The sequence below is a fragment of the Terrapene carolina genome, unplaced genomic scaffold (genome assembly GCF_002925995.2).
Source record: "Terrapene carolina triunguis isolate 2854851 unplaced genomic scaffold, T_m_triunguis-2.0 Scaffold508, whole genome shotgun sequence".
Taxonomy (NCBI): domain Eukaryota; kingdom Metazoa; phylum Chordata; order Testudines; family Emydidae; genus Terrapene; species Terrapene triunguis.
Genome location: NW_020664859.1, coordinates 1 through 16,053, shown reverse-complemented (window position 1 = coordinate 16,053; position 16,053 = coordinate 1). Strand labels below are relative to the sequence as shown.

General features: G+C 49.5%; 1 protein-coding gene across 1 annotated transcript; it reads right to left on the bottom strand.

Annotated features, from left to right (window-relative positions):
* Positions 1 to 222: 222 nt before the first annotated feature.
* Positions 223 to 9,996, bottom strand: LOC112118668 (protein AMBP-like). Its single transcript, XM_024217081.3, has 6 exons — positions 9,767 to 9,996; positions 7,992 to 8,134; positions 6,756 to 6,832; positions 5,886 to 5,999; positions 5,243 to 5,344; positions 223 to 335 (listed from the first exon to the last, which is right to left on the bottom strand). Exons 1-6 carry the CDS (start codon positions 9,884 to 9,886, stop codon positions 223 to 225), a joined length of 669 nt encoding a protein of 222 aa, XP_024072849.1. The 5' UTR covers positions 9,887 to 9,996.
* Between the last annotated feature and the right edge of the window lie 6,057 nt (positions 9,997 to 16,053).

Below are 16,053 nucleotides of genomic sequence, written 5' to 3'. Positions count from 1 at the left end.
TTCTACTGAACCCTAGGCTCCTTACAAGTCTACTGTCATCACAGACACAAGCACATCAAGAGACATCAGCGCTGGTGAAGAGCCATCTCCCAAGGGGGCTGAGAAAGCCAGGCTGGGCCCTTCTGAAGAGCTGCCAGCCTGAGCAGCATGCGCCCCCTTAATCCAGCGGCCTGGATCCCACAATGAACGTGAAGTTCCAGACTGCACTTTCTGGAGGGACGCCTAACGCTCCAGCACAGCTTTCTGGAGACCCAGGAAATTCAGCTTGTGAGGTTCCATCCAGCCCCATCGACTCACCTTGGGTTCAGGTTGGGTCTCGCTAGGAACACATTCACCTGCACCAAGGGACAGGACAGGAGAGCGTTAGTAGGATGGGAGATAGGAGATGGAAGCTGTTGGTGGAGAGAGGCAGCTCCTAACGGGCCTGCCCAACTCTGTCCAGTTTACCTCTATTATCGCCGGACATATGTGCACTCTGTCTACAGGGATAAACACTACTGACTTCCAGGAGGCCCCACGCTCCCCCCCAGGTCTGCATGCAGAGTGAAGCTTAGGAATCCCACCACTCTTCCATGCTATCTGCATGGCCACTTAGTGGGAGCTGATCTGAACTACATGGAACTGGCACGGGCAGGAGCGGGCGGAGTGAGGGCAGGAGAAATGGGCAGATGCAGCTGGTTGGGCCCTTGGATTCTCTCCCACCACCCCAAGACCTATGTGACAGACGTGAAGGCCGCCCCAGGCTGTAGTACCAGGCATTGCTAGAGAATAGGCTGGCAAGGCTGTCATGGACCATGCTGCGTATCTGTGTCCCCATAGTGCCCATGAACAGAAAGGCTGAGTCCTGCCCTGCCTGCCCCCGTCAGGAGAGTTTCCTGCATAGAATGGCTGTCATTTCCTCATGCTCCTCTCCCATCAGTCACCCAACTCTTACACTTCTCTTTGGATCGCATCACCCTGAAATTGCAAGCCCACCTGTGTGACCACAGCTGTACAGTGCCTGGCGAGAGCAGGTGGGGGCAGTTCAGCTTATAGAACCAGAGAAGTGAGGGACTGGAAGGGACCTAGAGAGGCCATCTCATCCAGCCAGGCAGGACCAAGTAACCCTAGCCCATCTCTGAAGGGGTCTGTCCAACCTGTTCTTAATCCCTCCAAAGACAGGTGTGACCGTGTCCCCCATAAGGCTTTATGGAATATGCTTATGATTGTATATGTGACATAACTGGAATATGTTTTAGGCTACATATGCCATGTAACATATCTATGTAAAGGTTATGATCTACTGAATGTATTCATCCTATTTGTATGCATGTATCATTTTTGTATTCGAAGTTATGAATATTGACTGTGTACTGGCTTGATTTTCACTAGCCTAGTAGAGCATTTGGTCAGCTTCTTGAGAAAAGTGCAAATTAAGTGCCCAATCAAAAACCACTTAAGCCAACAATGAACTTGAAGATGCCAATCCACATCAGAGCCTTCCCAGGAATGTGGCTTGGCTGGTAAAAACGGAGTCATGCATGGACATGTGACTTGCCCATGTGACTCCAAAACTCCATCTTAGAGCTGGACTTTGCATAGGAGAGAGGAGTGGGGTCTCCACCCCCAAGAGATAGTCTATTTAAGCCCATGGGAGACCCCTCCATGTGGTCTTCAGCTGGCTAAAGAGAGAGCCTCCCCACCCCCAAGGAGACCTGAAAGAAACTGGAACGAAGGACAGTCCCTACAGGGGGTGTGAGTGATTGCTGGACCCAGACTAGAAGGAGACTAGTCTGTAAAAGGAAGCTTACTGGGTGAAGTTTTTATCTGTATTCAGTTTCTTAGATATAGACTTGCATGTTCTATTTTATTTTGCTTGATAATTCACTTTGTTCTGTCTGCTACTACTTGGAACCACTTAAATCCTACTTTCTGTATTTAATAAAATCACTTTTTACTTGTTAATTAACTCAGAGTATGTATTAATACCTGGGGGGGGGGGCAAACAGCTGTGCATATCTCTCTATCAGTGTTATAGAGGGCGAACAATTTATGAGTTTACCCTCTATAAGCTTTATATGGGGTAAAATGGATTTATTTGGGGTTAGACCCCATTGGGAGTTGGGCATCTGAGTGTTAAAGACAGGAACACTTCTGTGGGCTGCTTTCAGTTAAGTCTGCAGCTTTGGGGCACGTGGTTCAGACCCTGGGTCTGTGTTGGAGCAGACGGGCGTGTCTGGTTCAACAAGACAGGGTGCTGGAGTCCCAGGCTGGCAGGGAAAGCAGGGGCAGAAGTAGTCTTGGCACATGAGTTGGCACAGTTCCCAAGGGGGTTTCTGTGATCCAACTCGTCACAACAGGGATTCCGCAACCTCCCTCACTAACCTATTCTAGTGCTTCACTGTCCTAACATCCAGCCTAAATCTCCTTTGCTGCAGATTACCCCCATTCCTTCTTGTCCTGCCTTCGTGGACACTGTGATCTTTATAACAGCCCTTAACATGTCTGAAGCCTGTTGTCAGATCCCCTCTCAGTGTTCATTTCTCAAGACTAAGTAGGCCCAGTTTTCTGAACCTTTCCTCACAAGTCAAGTTATCTAGACCTTTAATCATTTTTGTTCCTCTCCTCTGGCCTCCCTCCAATTTGTCCACATCTTTCCTAAAGTGCGGCGCCCAGAACCGCACACAGCACTCCAGCTGGGCCTCCCCAGTGCCAAGCAGGGCAGGGCAGTTACCTCCTGTGTCCATAGGGAGCTCTCCATCAAGTGATTCAAATGCAGAGTGACTGTGTGTCCTGGTTCAGCCCTTCCAATGCCACAGCCCATGCACCCCCTTGGGGCCTAGGATCACACTACAGATAGTCAGCCTCAGTTTCCCCTCTTGGAGTGTTCAACTAAAACGTCCCCCAGGCTTTCCCTTGGCCAGAAGGACTCCTCCTTGGGGACTGGGTTAATTCATATGAAATAAACTACAAATAAAACTCAAAATCCAAGTCCCAACATCAGGTTTCTCTTCCTCCTCCCAGGCTCCCTGCCTAGGGCAGCTGCCTGGTCTCAGGCGTCTCTCTGCAGAAGCCTTTCGTCACACTCTGCAACAGCTTCCCCCACTGCAGCCTCTTGCTGCTCTCCCCAGGCACTCCCCCTCCCCGCACTGTGCACTCCGTGGTGGCGAGCCGCCCTGGTACCGCCCCTGGGTCTTGCCCTTTTCCTTCTCCACCATGGGGGCTCACAGAGCTGCTGCTGCAATGAGCTGAACAGGGTGGGGTGTGGGTGGACTGTCATTCACCAGGGACCTCTCTGGCCAACTAGCACATGAGCTCATGGAGGGGATTCTGTCTCACTCGTCAGTGGAAACGCATGCAACCTCACTGGTAGGGAGTGCAAGTGGGAGTAGTGGGAGGAACTCCCCCTCCCTCCCGGGGGACTCCTGGCATTCAGGAGCTGGGCAGCATGTGTGGGGCAATGATCCAGCAGCCAAGCGAGGGTGCTGGTGACACGTCGGGGCTGGGAATGGTGACAAGGGTTCCCATTCTACACAAGAGTGGGAAATGATGCTGCTTGGGGGTGCACTATGCCTAAGCCTCCTGGACGCCTGCAGCTGTCTAACTAACCCGTGCCCATCATCACAGCATCCGGCCACCTTTGAGCCCATCATGCGGCTCTGTTCTGGACTGTAGCTGAAGGTGCGTGGGGCCTGGGAGCCTGATCCATTCAGAGACGGCCCAGTCACCTTGTCTCCACACAGCTCCTCTCTGCTACTTCTTACTCACCACAGATCTCTCTTCCTTTCTCCCACTTTCCTGCCTCTTGCCCATCCCTTCAAGCCCCTGGCTGACCTCTCTTCTCTGCTCTTCCAACCTACCTGTGGCACTACATACTTATTCTTCATAGTAATATTATTATGATATGATTTTGGCATAATTATGATGTATTTTGTGCAAGATAAGGCATGTGAGATATCATTGGAAAGGTTATGATTTACTGAATATGATTATCCTATTTGTATGCATGTATCATTTCGGTATCTGAAGTTAGGAATATTGTCTATGCATCTATTACAAATGTGTTTACATCTGGGGAATGCCCACTAGACAGAATGCAATCAGTCTAGATGGCTGGCTGGGAAGGGCCATTAGGGAAAACAGAAGGTCTTAGAAGATGCTAATCTCCCACCAGGGAGCCTTCCTGGGGGCCTTCCTGAGGATGCTACAAACAGCCTACAAGTCATGGCTGCTGTGTCCCTACAGGGGCATGTGACCAAATCACCTGGTACTGTTTTTCCACTGACCAGGTGTGGGAACTAAGAGAGGAGACAAAAGGTTCCCGCCATATACAAAAGCTATTTAAGGCAGGGGAGTGACACAATTGTGGTTCTCCACTGACTCCCCGCCCAAGAAGATTGCTGGAAACACCTGAGAAACGAAGACTGGACTAGGGGAGAAGGGCTGAACCCAGGCTAGAGGGGTTTCTAGCCTGTGAAAGGAATACCTGGAAATTTAAGCGCAAACAAGTGCAGCTTGCCCTCAAGAATCTCTACAAACTGCCTAAAACAAAACTTAGGGTGAGAATTTGCTACTCAGATCCAGTGTCTTTAGTATATTAGGCTTAGATTGTGTTTTAGTTTATTTGCTAGGTAATCTGCTTTGATCTTATTGCTATCCCTTATAATCACTTAAAATCTATCTTTTGTAGTTAATAAACTTGTTTTTGTTTTGTCTAAAACCAGTGTATGGGACTCATAACTGGGGCCAGTAAGCTGCTGCATATCTTCCTCCACATCGAGGGAGGGGGCGAATTTCATACGCTTGTGCTGTACAGTTCCCTGTGCAGCGTAAGATGATATAATTTTGGGTTTACACTCCAAAGGGGGGGGGTGTGCGTACCTTAGGAACTGTGAAGTGCCTTAGCTGAGCCTTCCCATGCAGAGAATCCCTAGATCTCAGCATGTGTGTGTACCTGCAGCTGGGTATGTCCCTACCTGTATGTGTGTTGGAGGGGGCTTGAGGGCATGTCACAGAAATACAGTGTAAAGGGAGCCCAGGCTTGTGGGTCAGGCAGACTCAGTGGTACGCCAGTTCCAGGTGGCATCCCAGGGGGAACCCGTCACACAGACATGCTGCATTCTCCCTCCCTGCTGTCGGGCTGGAGCGGACAGTGTGGTCTGGAAAGAGTGGGCGAGTCACAGAACATACGGACCATGGAGGTGCCTGAGGCCCAGGGGAGGAGGGGGGCCCTGCAGTGACACTCTGATCATAGCTGGGTTACCTTTGTTAATCATGATGAAGATGGAGTCCTCAGGAATCCCCATCTCCTGAGCAAACTGCCTGAAATCCACAATAAGGCCTTCTCGCAGCTCCGGGCTCCTACCTGGAGAGAACCCAAACTTCAGCAGGTGTGTGAGTGGTGTCTGGGTTGGGAGAGGGTCTGAAATCCCACCCCCACATCCCTCCCACAAAGCTCCTGCAGCTCAAGGCAGGCCCACTCTGAGCAAGCTTCCCCTCCCCAGCTCAGTTTGTGGAACACACCATTTAGGTACCAGGTCAGATCTTTGCTCCATCAGCCTGTCCCCAGCAGCAGCCAAGTACTTGTAAGGACCAATATTTGTATTGCACCTCAATCCTGATGAGACACAACCCTTGACACCCCAGCCCTGGGCCTCTCCTGAGCAGACCCTGCCAAAGCCAGACCAAATGACCCCCAATTGGGGGGATAATTGTGTGGGGACTCAGGCCTCTTGTGACCAAAGTTGGGCTGGTCCAGACTCTCCAGTTTGGAACAGGTGTTGAGCCCCACACAGGTCAGATCATACAGCACCAGGGCAACAGCCTCACTGTCACCCCGTAATGGATGCAGGGGCCTGAGCACTTTGCTAATGCCACAGCCAGATGCCCTGGTCACAGACACATACCATAGAGTTTGGCTGTAATGGTCAGTCCAAAGCTACTTTTCTTCTGCATTAGAATGATGGAGTATTCCTCATAGTTGGTGTGCACCACATAGGAGTCGATGGTCACGTCCCAGCCTGCAGAAAAGGAAATACACACACAGCCGCCAGTGGGCACTTCTCTAAATGGATGTGAAAAGGGGATAATCTGCCCTTTGAAAATGGGCTGGATGAAATGTGGCAGCTGGGCCAGGGTCCTAGCCTGTGCTATTTGCTGAACCTGGCTGCTTCTGCCTAAACCGTGGTGGCTTTGAAGTAGCGCCAGTTTGAGCTAACGTGGCCTCACTGCAGGGAGATGTACCATCCGTGCAGGGCCCCAAGGCTACCCCACAGTGTATGCGCTGCACGTGACCTGATTTCACTGGCCATGATTCACTGCTGCATTACTCTCATTTTATACCCAGGTAACTTCACTGCATCTAAGAGAGTTAAAAACACTGGGCGATAATAAACAAACAACTTAAACTGATTCAAAAGAGAAACTGACAGGACTTTTATTTATGACTGCTGTTGGGGGATCTTCAAAGTTAGAGGAGGAAGAGATCTGGAACAGGATTGGCCCCTGCGCTACTTTCTTCAGACCTTTATCCCAAAGCCTGGATTTAAATGTCCTAAGCCACGGAGCTTCTACCACACCCATTGGGAGACTGTTTCACAGTCTCTACTAGATTTCCATCCCAAGTAGCTGGTTGCATTTTGCTTCCCTTTGTTTCATCCCCGCCTTACTCCTCACTGGGCTGTCGTCCCTTCTCTTTTTACATCAAGTTCTGCATCCAATGGTTCTAAGTACATGCAGCTCTAGGAGAAAAGCAAAGTTGTCCTTCCCACACTTACTGGGGTTATAGTAGGTGTATTTTCCAGGTATGTCGGTTTTTTGGTACTCTCCAGAAACCTGCGTGCAGACACCTTGCCTGGGAAGGAGAGAGAAAACCTCTAATAACTGCAGCTATTCCCAGTCCCACTCCAATCACAGGCCACCAGAGTTCTTTAGTCACTGCCAAGTGATGCTCTGTAGGCCCCTAGGGCTGTGGATCCATTGGCCCTGCCCTCACCCCAGCACCCATCACAAGAGACCTCCAACTCCCCCCCACTTTCGGCCCCAATGAATCTGGTGGACCTGGGCCTCCACAGATGAGGAGGAAGGAGCAGGATTTGACCCTGCATGACTAGTATAGTGGGACAGTACCGAGCAGTTTTGCCTCCTTTTATTTTGTACTGTCATTTTAAGGGTTTTTAGGCTTTTGTGCTGGAAGCAGGGAGGAGCCCGTGTAAACATCTTTTGATGCTGCCAAGTCAAAAGGTCACAGGCACCTTCAGTAACATCAGCATTAGTCAAAGCTAGACTTGCTCCTCAGCTGGAGTAGATAACGGGTCTGCAATCAACTTGTGTGTCTGTTCAGGGGGTCCCTTAATCACGTGGGTAGGTTCTGAAGGTCTGTATTTCCATTGAAATTCATTCCCTCCTTCCAGGTTGCAATTCCAACCAAGAGATGCCTGGGATTCAGAATTAATTTCTCCTTTAGCTCCTTCCCGCTGTGCCCAGACTCTCCTCTCATTTCACCCCCAGATCTCAAAGGGTTTCATGAACAGCCTGTCTAGCGATACCCCCATTTTGTAGCTGGTTAATCTCAGGCACAGATGGGGGAGTGCTGTGTCCAGCATTGCAGCAGGCGGTATGTAAGCAGACCCCCTGCAATACTGAATTAGGGGGTGGGATAGCTCAGTGGTTTGAGCATTGGGCTGCTAAACCCAGAATTATGAGTTCAATCCTTGAAGGGGCCACTTAGGGATCTGGAGCAAAATCAGTACTTGGTCCTGCTAGTGAAGGCAGGGGACTGGACTCAATAACTTTTTCAAGGTCCCTTCCAGTTCTAGGAGATAGGTATATCTCCATATTATATTATTATAACTGCAATGGGTCTGATTTTCAGGACCGTCCAACTGAAGCCAGTGGGACCTGCAGGGGGCAGCAGCTCTGAAAATCAGGCCCACTGGAGGGTGCTGCAGCTCTGAGTCTCCTGGGTGCACTGTACGTCCAGGTTGTGTTCCTGTGTTTCGGGTAACGCCTACCTGAGTCTGGTGCTGGTGGTGCTGATCTGATTACTGGTCAGCCCTGGTCCCAGCACCAGCGTGCCCATGTTGAATTTATCCTTGTATTGCTTCATCCATTTGCATGTTGTGCCAGTGGCAATGTCATACCATTTCCCATATACCTAGGAGAAAGGAAAGCACAGCCTGTGACTGCCCCAGACTCGCAGGCCAGGGACATTCCATCTCTGCTGAGGATTTGTGGAATTTTCAGGGTTTTCTGCACTTCTACTTGCCCTCCCAACTTAGTGTCAGACCCACTGCCTCCTGACTCTGCTTGTGGGGCAGCAGGGAAAGCTGCTGCTGAACGCTAGCTGTTCCTTCCCTGCTGGGCTTAAGCTCCAAACCCTTCTTCTCACATAGCTGCACATTACACCACTGGGCCAGCCCTATAGCCATGTCTCTGACCAACAGCTTGTGCCAAGGCTGAAGAAAGCAGAAGAGACAAAGTAGTTAATGCACAGTACAAAGCCTTGATCAGAGGTCCCCAGACTGTGGGGCATGCCCCCGGGGGGAGGGCAGAAGAACGTTTGGGGGGGCGCAGCTGGGGCCTGGGCCAGCCCCATGGGAGGAGGGGAGGGAGTGCCACCCAGCTCCGCTCCTGGCCCCAGCCTTGGCTGCTTGCCCCACGCCCGGGCCTCCACTCCCGGCCCTCTGCCCGGGGCCCTAGCTGCCAGCACCGTGCTCAGGGCTCCTGGCCCCACCCCTGGCTGAGGCCCCGTGCCCCACTCCTGGCCCCACCCCTGGCCGAGGCCCCAGCCTTGGCCTCCTTACCCCATCCACGTCCTCCCTGCTCCCAGAGCTGCAGCCCCACTCCCGGCCCTGGTTCTAGGGGGAGGGGCACAGACAGGGGTAAGGGAGGGGCATGAGGTAAAAAGTTTGAGGACCACTGGCCTAGATAGATACATAGGTTATGTCTACACTACAGCCTGTGTCGGCAAAACTTATGTCGCTCAAGGGTGTGAATATTCCACCCCCCCAATGACATAAGTTACATGACATAAGCATTCATGTGCACAGCGCTATGTTGGAGGGAGCTTTTCCTGCCAACACGGCTTCTGCCGCTCGCGGAGGTGGTTCTGCTGTGCCAACGGAGAACTCTCTTCCCCACCCGCGCTGCACCGGTACAGTGTAGACACCCTGAAATCCACGCCCCGTCTCAGCCTGGTAAGCAGTCTGAGTCCTTCTCAGGGTGGCCTTTGAAAAGTGTTGTCTATTAAATGCCACTTAAAAGAAATCTGACGGGGAACCACTTGGCTCCAGAGTCTGGCAGCTCTGCCCACAAGATAGTTTCCCCTCAGATTCCCTTGACTGGTTGCTCCCACTGCAGTGTATGCTGATTCTTTTCCACATAACAAATTGTTCCCTGTCTGATACAAATCCTACAGCCCCCCCCAGCCATGCACACGGGCACCCTACATGGGAAAGGTGCATTGTCCATATCTGTTATATCACACAGACTCACTCATTCACTTCCCCCTCTGCACACACTTAAGCCCTTCCTATCAGGGTGTCCGCAGTGAGATGCAGCACCTATCCCAATACACATTCATCACAGGAGCACCCACACTAGCACCCCAGCTCTGTATCCCTCTAATTGATGTGGATCAGAGCGAGATCCTTCCAGCTCTGGTCCAGCTCTTGTTGGAAGAGGACCTGAGACAACGATTGAAAATATTGACATTTTTAGAGACAAAACACACTTCACTTTTCTAATCTGCCCCTGAGAGTTAATGTAAGCGCTAGACAGTTGTTACCCGTTCGGGGTCGAAATTCTCCTGCACTTGGATATCCTGGGCTTGGCTCCCAGTCGGGCTCCCTCTGGCTGTGGGCAGATTGGCAAGAAAGAGAAGGAAGAAGAACTCCTGGAACTTCATGGCCCCAAGGTCGATTGTGCCCCTCAGCTTCAGAATGGACAGACTCAGCCCTGGAACGTGGACGTTGCAAAATGTGAACTCCAAACCCCTGGCCACGGGAAGAGGTGAATGGCCGTGGGCGGGCAGAGCATGTCGGAGTACATCCCAGGCAGCCAATCAAACAGAGAGAGCAGCCCTGATGGATCCAGATAGTGCAGGCTCGGGGAAATGGAGACTTCTGGACCAAGCTTCTGTGAGGCGTCACAGCACTGCTTGTGCCTTTCAGGTGGCTGACCCATTCACATTGTTTGGTGGGCTATTTTGCTGCAAAACAGAAATGAGCTTCTTTCCCTGGCAAAGCAGCAACAGAGTTAACCCAACAACCAGCAGCATTTTAGATGTTGTTAGCAGCAGTCACTGTCAAATAGCTTTGTGTGAATTCAAGTGTCTTGAAAATGAGGGACTGATAGTCCTGGATAGAACAAAGCTTGCTCCTCACAGCTCTGCCTGTGCCCTTTGTTCAGCCCTGGGATCTCTCCATGCCCAGCTCTACCAATGCCCCTCAGTCCTGATCCACACCCTGCCCCCCTACCACCACCATGGCTGATCCAGCCCTGGGATCTCCACATGCAGCTCTGCCAATGCACCTCAGTCCAGCCCTGGGCCTCTCTCCCAGACTGAGAAGCATGTTGAACTAAGTTGTATTTTGGTGATTTGAACCTCTGTCCACTAAAGACTCGGAGGAGAAAACTTGGTGCTATTTTTGTTTGTGCCCTGAGACAGAATATATGTTCACAAGTGCTGAGCTAAAAGGCTGGTCAGAATAACACTGCGTTTTTCTAGCACAGGGGTAGGCAAGCTATGGCACGCGTGCTGAAGGCGGCACGCAAGCTGATTTTCAGTGGCACTCACACTGCCCGGGTCCTGGCCACCGGTCCAGGGGCTCTGCATTTTAATTTAATTTTAAATGAAGCATCTTAAACGTTTTAAAAACCTTATTTACTTTACATACAACAATAGTTTAGTTATATATTATAGACTTATAGAAAGAGACCTTCTAAAAACGTTAAAATGTATTACTGGCATGCAAAACCTTAAATTAGAGTGAATAAATGAAGACTCGGCACAGCACTTCTGAAAGGTTGCCGACACCTGTTCTAGCACCTTCCAGCTGAGCCCTACACACCCCCTCTGACGGGGATGATGGAAGCCTCCTCCTGCGCTGTGATGTAGGTGCAGTGAGACATGCTTGCAGCAATGCCGTTCAGCCACTCGACGCCTCGGTGCTGTCCTAAGGGTCCAGGAAAGTGAGGGGTCTCCAGGAACGAAGTCAGGAGCTCACTTGTTTTGTTTGTGGCTCATGGCTCCCAAATAAAACCCCATTGTTTAAGAAGGTCTGTGGCTCTGTATGTTATGACAGCAGGGAAGCAGCATTGTGCCCACTTTTCAGATGGGGAAACCGAGGCACAGAGTAGTGAAGTGATCTGCCTAAAGTCACAGAGTGAGTCTGTGACAGAGCCGGGAACAGATCCCAGGTCTTTTAATCCTCCATCCTGATGTTTAACTGTAAGACTTTCCTTCTCTAGGACTAACCCACCAGCCAGTGAACAAAGGAATCATCACAGAAGACGCCTTCTCCCTCTTGGTTACTTAGAAGCCATAGAGAATGGAAAGAAAGACAATGTTTTCCATGTGTAGCTCCCTGATTGTATCTATACTTAGATTGGATTTGATGGGTTACTGCAATCAACAAACGGCCGAACTTCCTGTTTCCTCCTCCACAGATAGAATCAGAGGTTGCGACAAACATTGTGTTTGCATCAGTTCCCACTGCAATCTCTTCTGGAAGCCATCATGTAACCATCAGTCATAATTAACTCGCTGTCGGCATGGCCACACCGCAATAAATCTTAGCAACTGACAATGAACCATTAACCTCCAGCCCCACAGAGGCTCTTTCACTGTCCTATAGTAGTAATGAAAAGGGTTTAATCCAGATCAGCCATGCAAGGCCAGGTTGGCTTCATGTTCCCCTTGCTGTTCCCCATGACTGTTTGTCTTCAAAGACTGATTAACTAAACCAAACAGTGAGAGGGAAACTGCAAACAGAGCAAAGGACAAAACCAAAAAAAAAAAAAAAAAGTTTAAAATCAAGGGTTTTAACCTAATATTTGCAAATAAAGGAGCAGAACCAAAGAAGCTGGCTGCAAACTCCATCCTGTCCTTTTCCCCCACCCCCACAGAATTTTCCAATATCTTCTTCTGGATCCCAAGCCAATGGGTGTTTTGCCTGAGAGAGGCATGAGTAAACAGCTGACTTAACTCCCTCACCTTTGTAACTGAGAACACCTTCAATTATTAAAGCTGAAGGAATGTTTAACTAAACACTGACTTCAGCCTTCACCTAGGATGCCATTTGCTAGTGCAAGATCTTCCACTCTCCTTCTCAAATGTGGATCTGTGTGGGAGAGGCACTAGCTTCCCACACCTGGGTGCATGTCACTGGCCAATAAAGCCGGGCATATAAATTTCTGTGTTGCCAAGAGTGGTCCAGAACAACAACATGCCTGCGAGTGACTGTCAGCAGAGAGAGGTTGCAGTGACATGATGCTGAGGTCTATGAAGACAGCCACAAACATTTGGGAGCTTCTCTCCTAAGCACTGTTTTAACAACTGGCTGCTTGTAATGGTGGGCAACTGCCTGGTCACTCCCAGATGAGCTCTGTCCTGATGCATGGACCAATCCAGCCTCGATGGAGGCCTAGGAGATAGGCTGGAGCCTGTACTTCCATGTGTCATTTTGAACTGACCTTGTTTGGAGTCTGTTATACTTGCGGAATCCAGAGATGTTCTACAAAAACTAGAGCTCAATGCCTGTAGTGAAATGGAGCTACCACGGTCTGCACAATAATAGCTGGCACAAAGCTGTGGAATGGGTGTATTAGAGGGGAAATATTGGTCGGCCACCTCAGTAAGCGCTTGGGGTTTTAACTTCCACATAGACACCCACTGGCAAACAACAGCTTGGTTCAGCATCTGACCCAAAGGGTAGCATCCCCAAAAGCGGCCTAAACAGGCATGAACCTGGAGTGGGAATAGAACCTAAGAACAGCCAGACTGGGTCAGACCAATGGTCCATCTAGCCCAGTATCCTGTCTTCTGACAGTGGCCGGTGCCAGGTGCCCAAGAGGGAGTAACCAGGAGCATGGCAATCAGCGAGTGATCCATCCCCTGTCATTCATTCCCAACTTCTGGCAGTCAGAGGCTAGGGGTGCACCCAGAGGATGGGGTTGCGTCCCTTACCATCTTGGCTAATTTCCATTGCTGGACCTATCCTCCATGAATTTATCTAGTTCTTTTTTGAACCCAGTTATATTTTTGGCCTTCACAATGTCCCATGGCAATGAGTTCTACAGGTTGACGGTGCGTTGTGTGAAGAAGTATTTGCTTATGTTAGTTTTAAACCTATTGCCTATTAATTTCATTGGCTGACCCCTGGTTCTTGTGTTATGTGAAGGGGGAAAATAACCCTACATTATTCATTTTCTCCAGTCACAATTTTATAGATCTTCATCATATCCTCTCTTAGTCGTCTTTTTTCCAAGCTGAATAGTTCGTCTTATTAATCTCTCCTCATATGGAAGCAGTTCTATACTCCTGGTCATTTTCGTTGCCCTTGTCTGTACCTTTTCCAGTTCCAATATATCTTTTTTGAGATGGGGCGACAACATCTGCATGAAGTATTCAAGATGTGGTTATACCATGGATTTATATAGTTGAATTATGACATTTTCTGTTTTATTATCTATCCCTTTCCTAATGGTTCCTAACATTCTGTTAGCTTTTTCGACTGCTCCTGCACATTGGGTGATTGTTTTCAGAAAATTATCCACAATGTCTCCAAAATCTCTTTCGTGAATGATAACAGCTAATTTAGACCCCATCATTTTATATGTATAGTTGCTCAGTCACCCAGTTTTGTGACTCTTCATAGTCTGCTTTGGACTTAACTATCTTGAGTAACTTTATATCATCTGCAAACTTTGCCATCTCATTGTTTACTCCTTTTTCCAGACCATTGATGAATCGGTTGACCAGCACTGTTCCAGTCCAGATCTTTGTGGGACCTACTATTTACCTCTTTCCACTTTGAAAACTGGCCATTTATTCCTACCCTTTGTTTCCTCTCTTTTAACCAATTACTGATCCAGCAGAGGACCTTCCCTCTTATCCCATGATTGCTTACTTTGCTTAGAGCAGGGGTGGGAAACCTACGGCCCACAGGCTGGATCTGGCTCCTTGCTCATTTTCATCCGGCCTGCAGGCCACACATGTTCAACTCACCCACCGGGGGCGGGGGCACAGAAGCTTGGGGCTTCCCCCCACAGTGGGGCAAGCTAGCACTTGCGACTCCAGCCTCACGGGGGGTGGGAGGGGGATGACGACACCGAGACTCGGGGCCTCTGCACCCCCGGGCAGTTGAGTTGAACGTGTGTGGCCCACCATTGATTTTTTCGGTGGGTCAATGGCCCCTGATACCAAAAAAGGTTCCCCGCCCCTGGCTTTGGTGGGGGACCTTGTCAAAGGCTTTCTGAAAGTCCAAGTACACTATATCCACTGGATTACCCTTCTCCACATGCCTATTGATCCCCTCAAAGAATTCTAATAGATTGGGGAGGCGTGGTTTCCCTTTACAAAAGCAGTGTTGACTCTTCACCAACACAGCATGTTCATCTCTGTGTCTGATAATTCCATTCTTTACTAGAGTTTCAACCAATTTGACTGGTTCTGAAGTTATGCTTACCACTCTGTAATTGCCGGGATTGCCTCGGGAGTCCTTTACAAAACCAGCATTACATTAGCTACCGTCCAGTAATCCGGTACAGAAGCTGATTTAAGCAATAGGTTCCATACCTCAGTTGATAGTTCTGTAGTTTCATATTTGAATTCCTTCAGAGCTCTTGGATGAATACCATCTGGTCCTGGTGACTTATTACTGTTTAATTTATCAATTTGCTCCCAAACAACCTCTATCGACACGTCAATCTGGGACAGTTCCTCAGATTTGTCACCTAAAAAGAATGGCTCAGGTGTAGGAATCTCCCTCACATTCTCTGCAATGAAGAGCAATGCCAAGAATTTATTCAGCTTCTCTGCAATGGCCTTGTCTTCCCTGAGTGCCCCTTTAGCACCTCAATTGTCCAGTGGCCCCACTGGTTGTTCAGCAGGTTTCCTGCTTCTGATGTACTTAAAAAATGTTGCTGTTAGTTTTTTGTGTCCTTGGCTGGTTGCTCTTCAAATTCTGTTTTGACCACCTCATTATTCTCTTCCACTTGAGTTGCCAGAGTTCATGCTCCTTTCTATTTTCCTCCGCCAGAGGACTGTGGCCTTGCAGGCTACAAGGAAGGATGCAGGTGCAGCCACATGAGCCATCCTGACATTTGTGTAAATGATGCTGGGCCCAGATTCCATTCATTAGCACCCTCCATTTTTCTGAGATCAGGAGGTGGGTCACGGCTCTGTCACACTTGTGCTCAGGCACTGCAGGGGCTAGTCCCAGATAGAATGCTGGGTGCTGTAGCTCTCTGTGGGCAGAGATATAGCCTGTACTGTAGGGGCCCCCAGGCAGAGGGAGACACCCCCGGCAATGAGGCACCCTGGCTGCTGAACATCTCACTGCACATAGGGCTGGGGTTACTGCCAGGAAAACAGCCTTGCTGAAAATATGTGTGTGATTCTCTGTACCTTGGGGGAACACCCTGCACCCCCATGTTCATCCTTATAATATAATTGTGTGGATTCCAATGCAAATTTGGACATTTCGGGTGTCTTCGGAAGGCTCATGATGCACTGAGCATTGTTATAGTAATGTTATAGGTTGTAATTTCATGTATATAGTTATGAGTCTGAAAATGTGTCCTCATGGCTTAAAACAAGCCCAGGCAAAAATTCTCCAGGAGCAGAGGGGCAGTTCACACCTCATCAGGGCATGTATGGAACAAACCCAGCCCAGCCTCACAGGAACAAAGGACACTGGCCTAGGCAGCAAAGGATCTGTTGGACTCTCGAGTGAGTCACCCTCCTTCCCTTGATCAGTTTGGGACTACGATGAGGTAATGCTCACCTGACTCTGAAGGGGGGGAGGGCAAAGCCAAGAGGGAAGAAAGAAGATGATAAAAGGGAGAGAC

Excerpts from the sequence above, each read along its gene's own strand:
- LOC112118668 (XM_024217081.3), bottom strand. The coding sequence starts at position 9,886 with ATGAAGTTCCAGGAGTTCTTCTTCCTTCTCTTTCTTGCCAATCTGCCC. Across the intron at positions 8,135-9,766 it reads AGAATTTCGACCCCGAACGG|GTATATGGGAAATGGTATGA; the intron begins GTAACAACTGTC and ends CCTTTCTCCTAG. Across the intron at positions 336-5,242 it reads CTTCATCATGATTAACAAAG|GTGAATGTGTTCCTAGCGAG; the intron begins GTAACCCAGCTA and ends CCCTTGGTGCAG.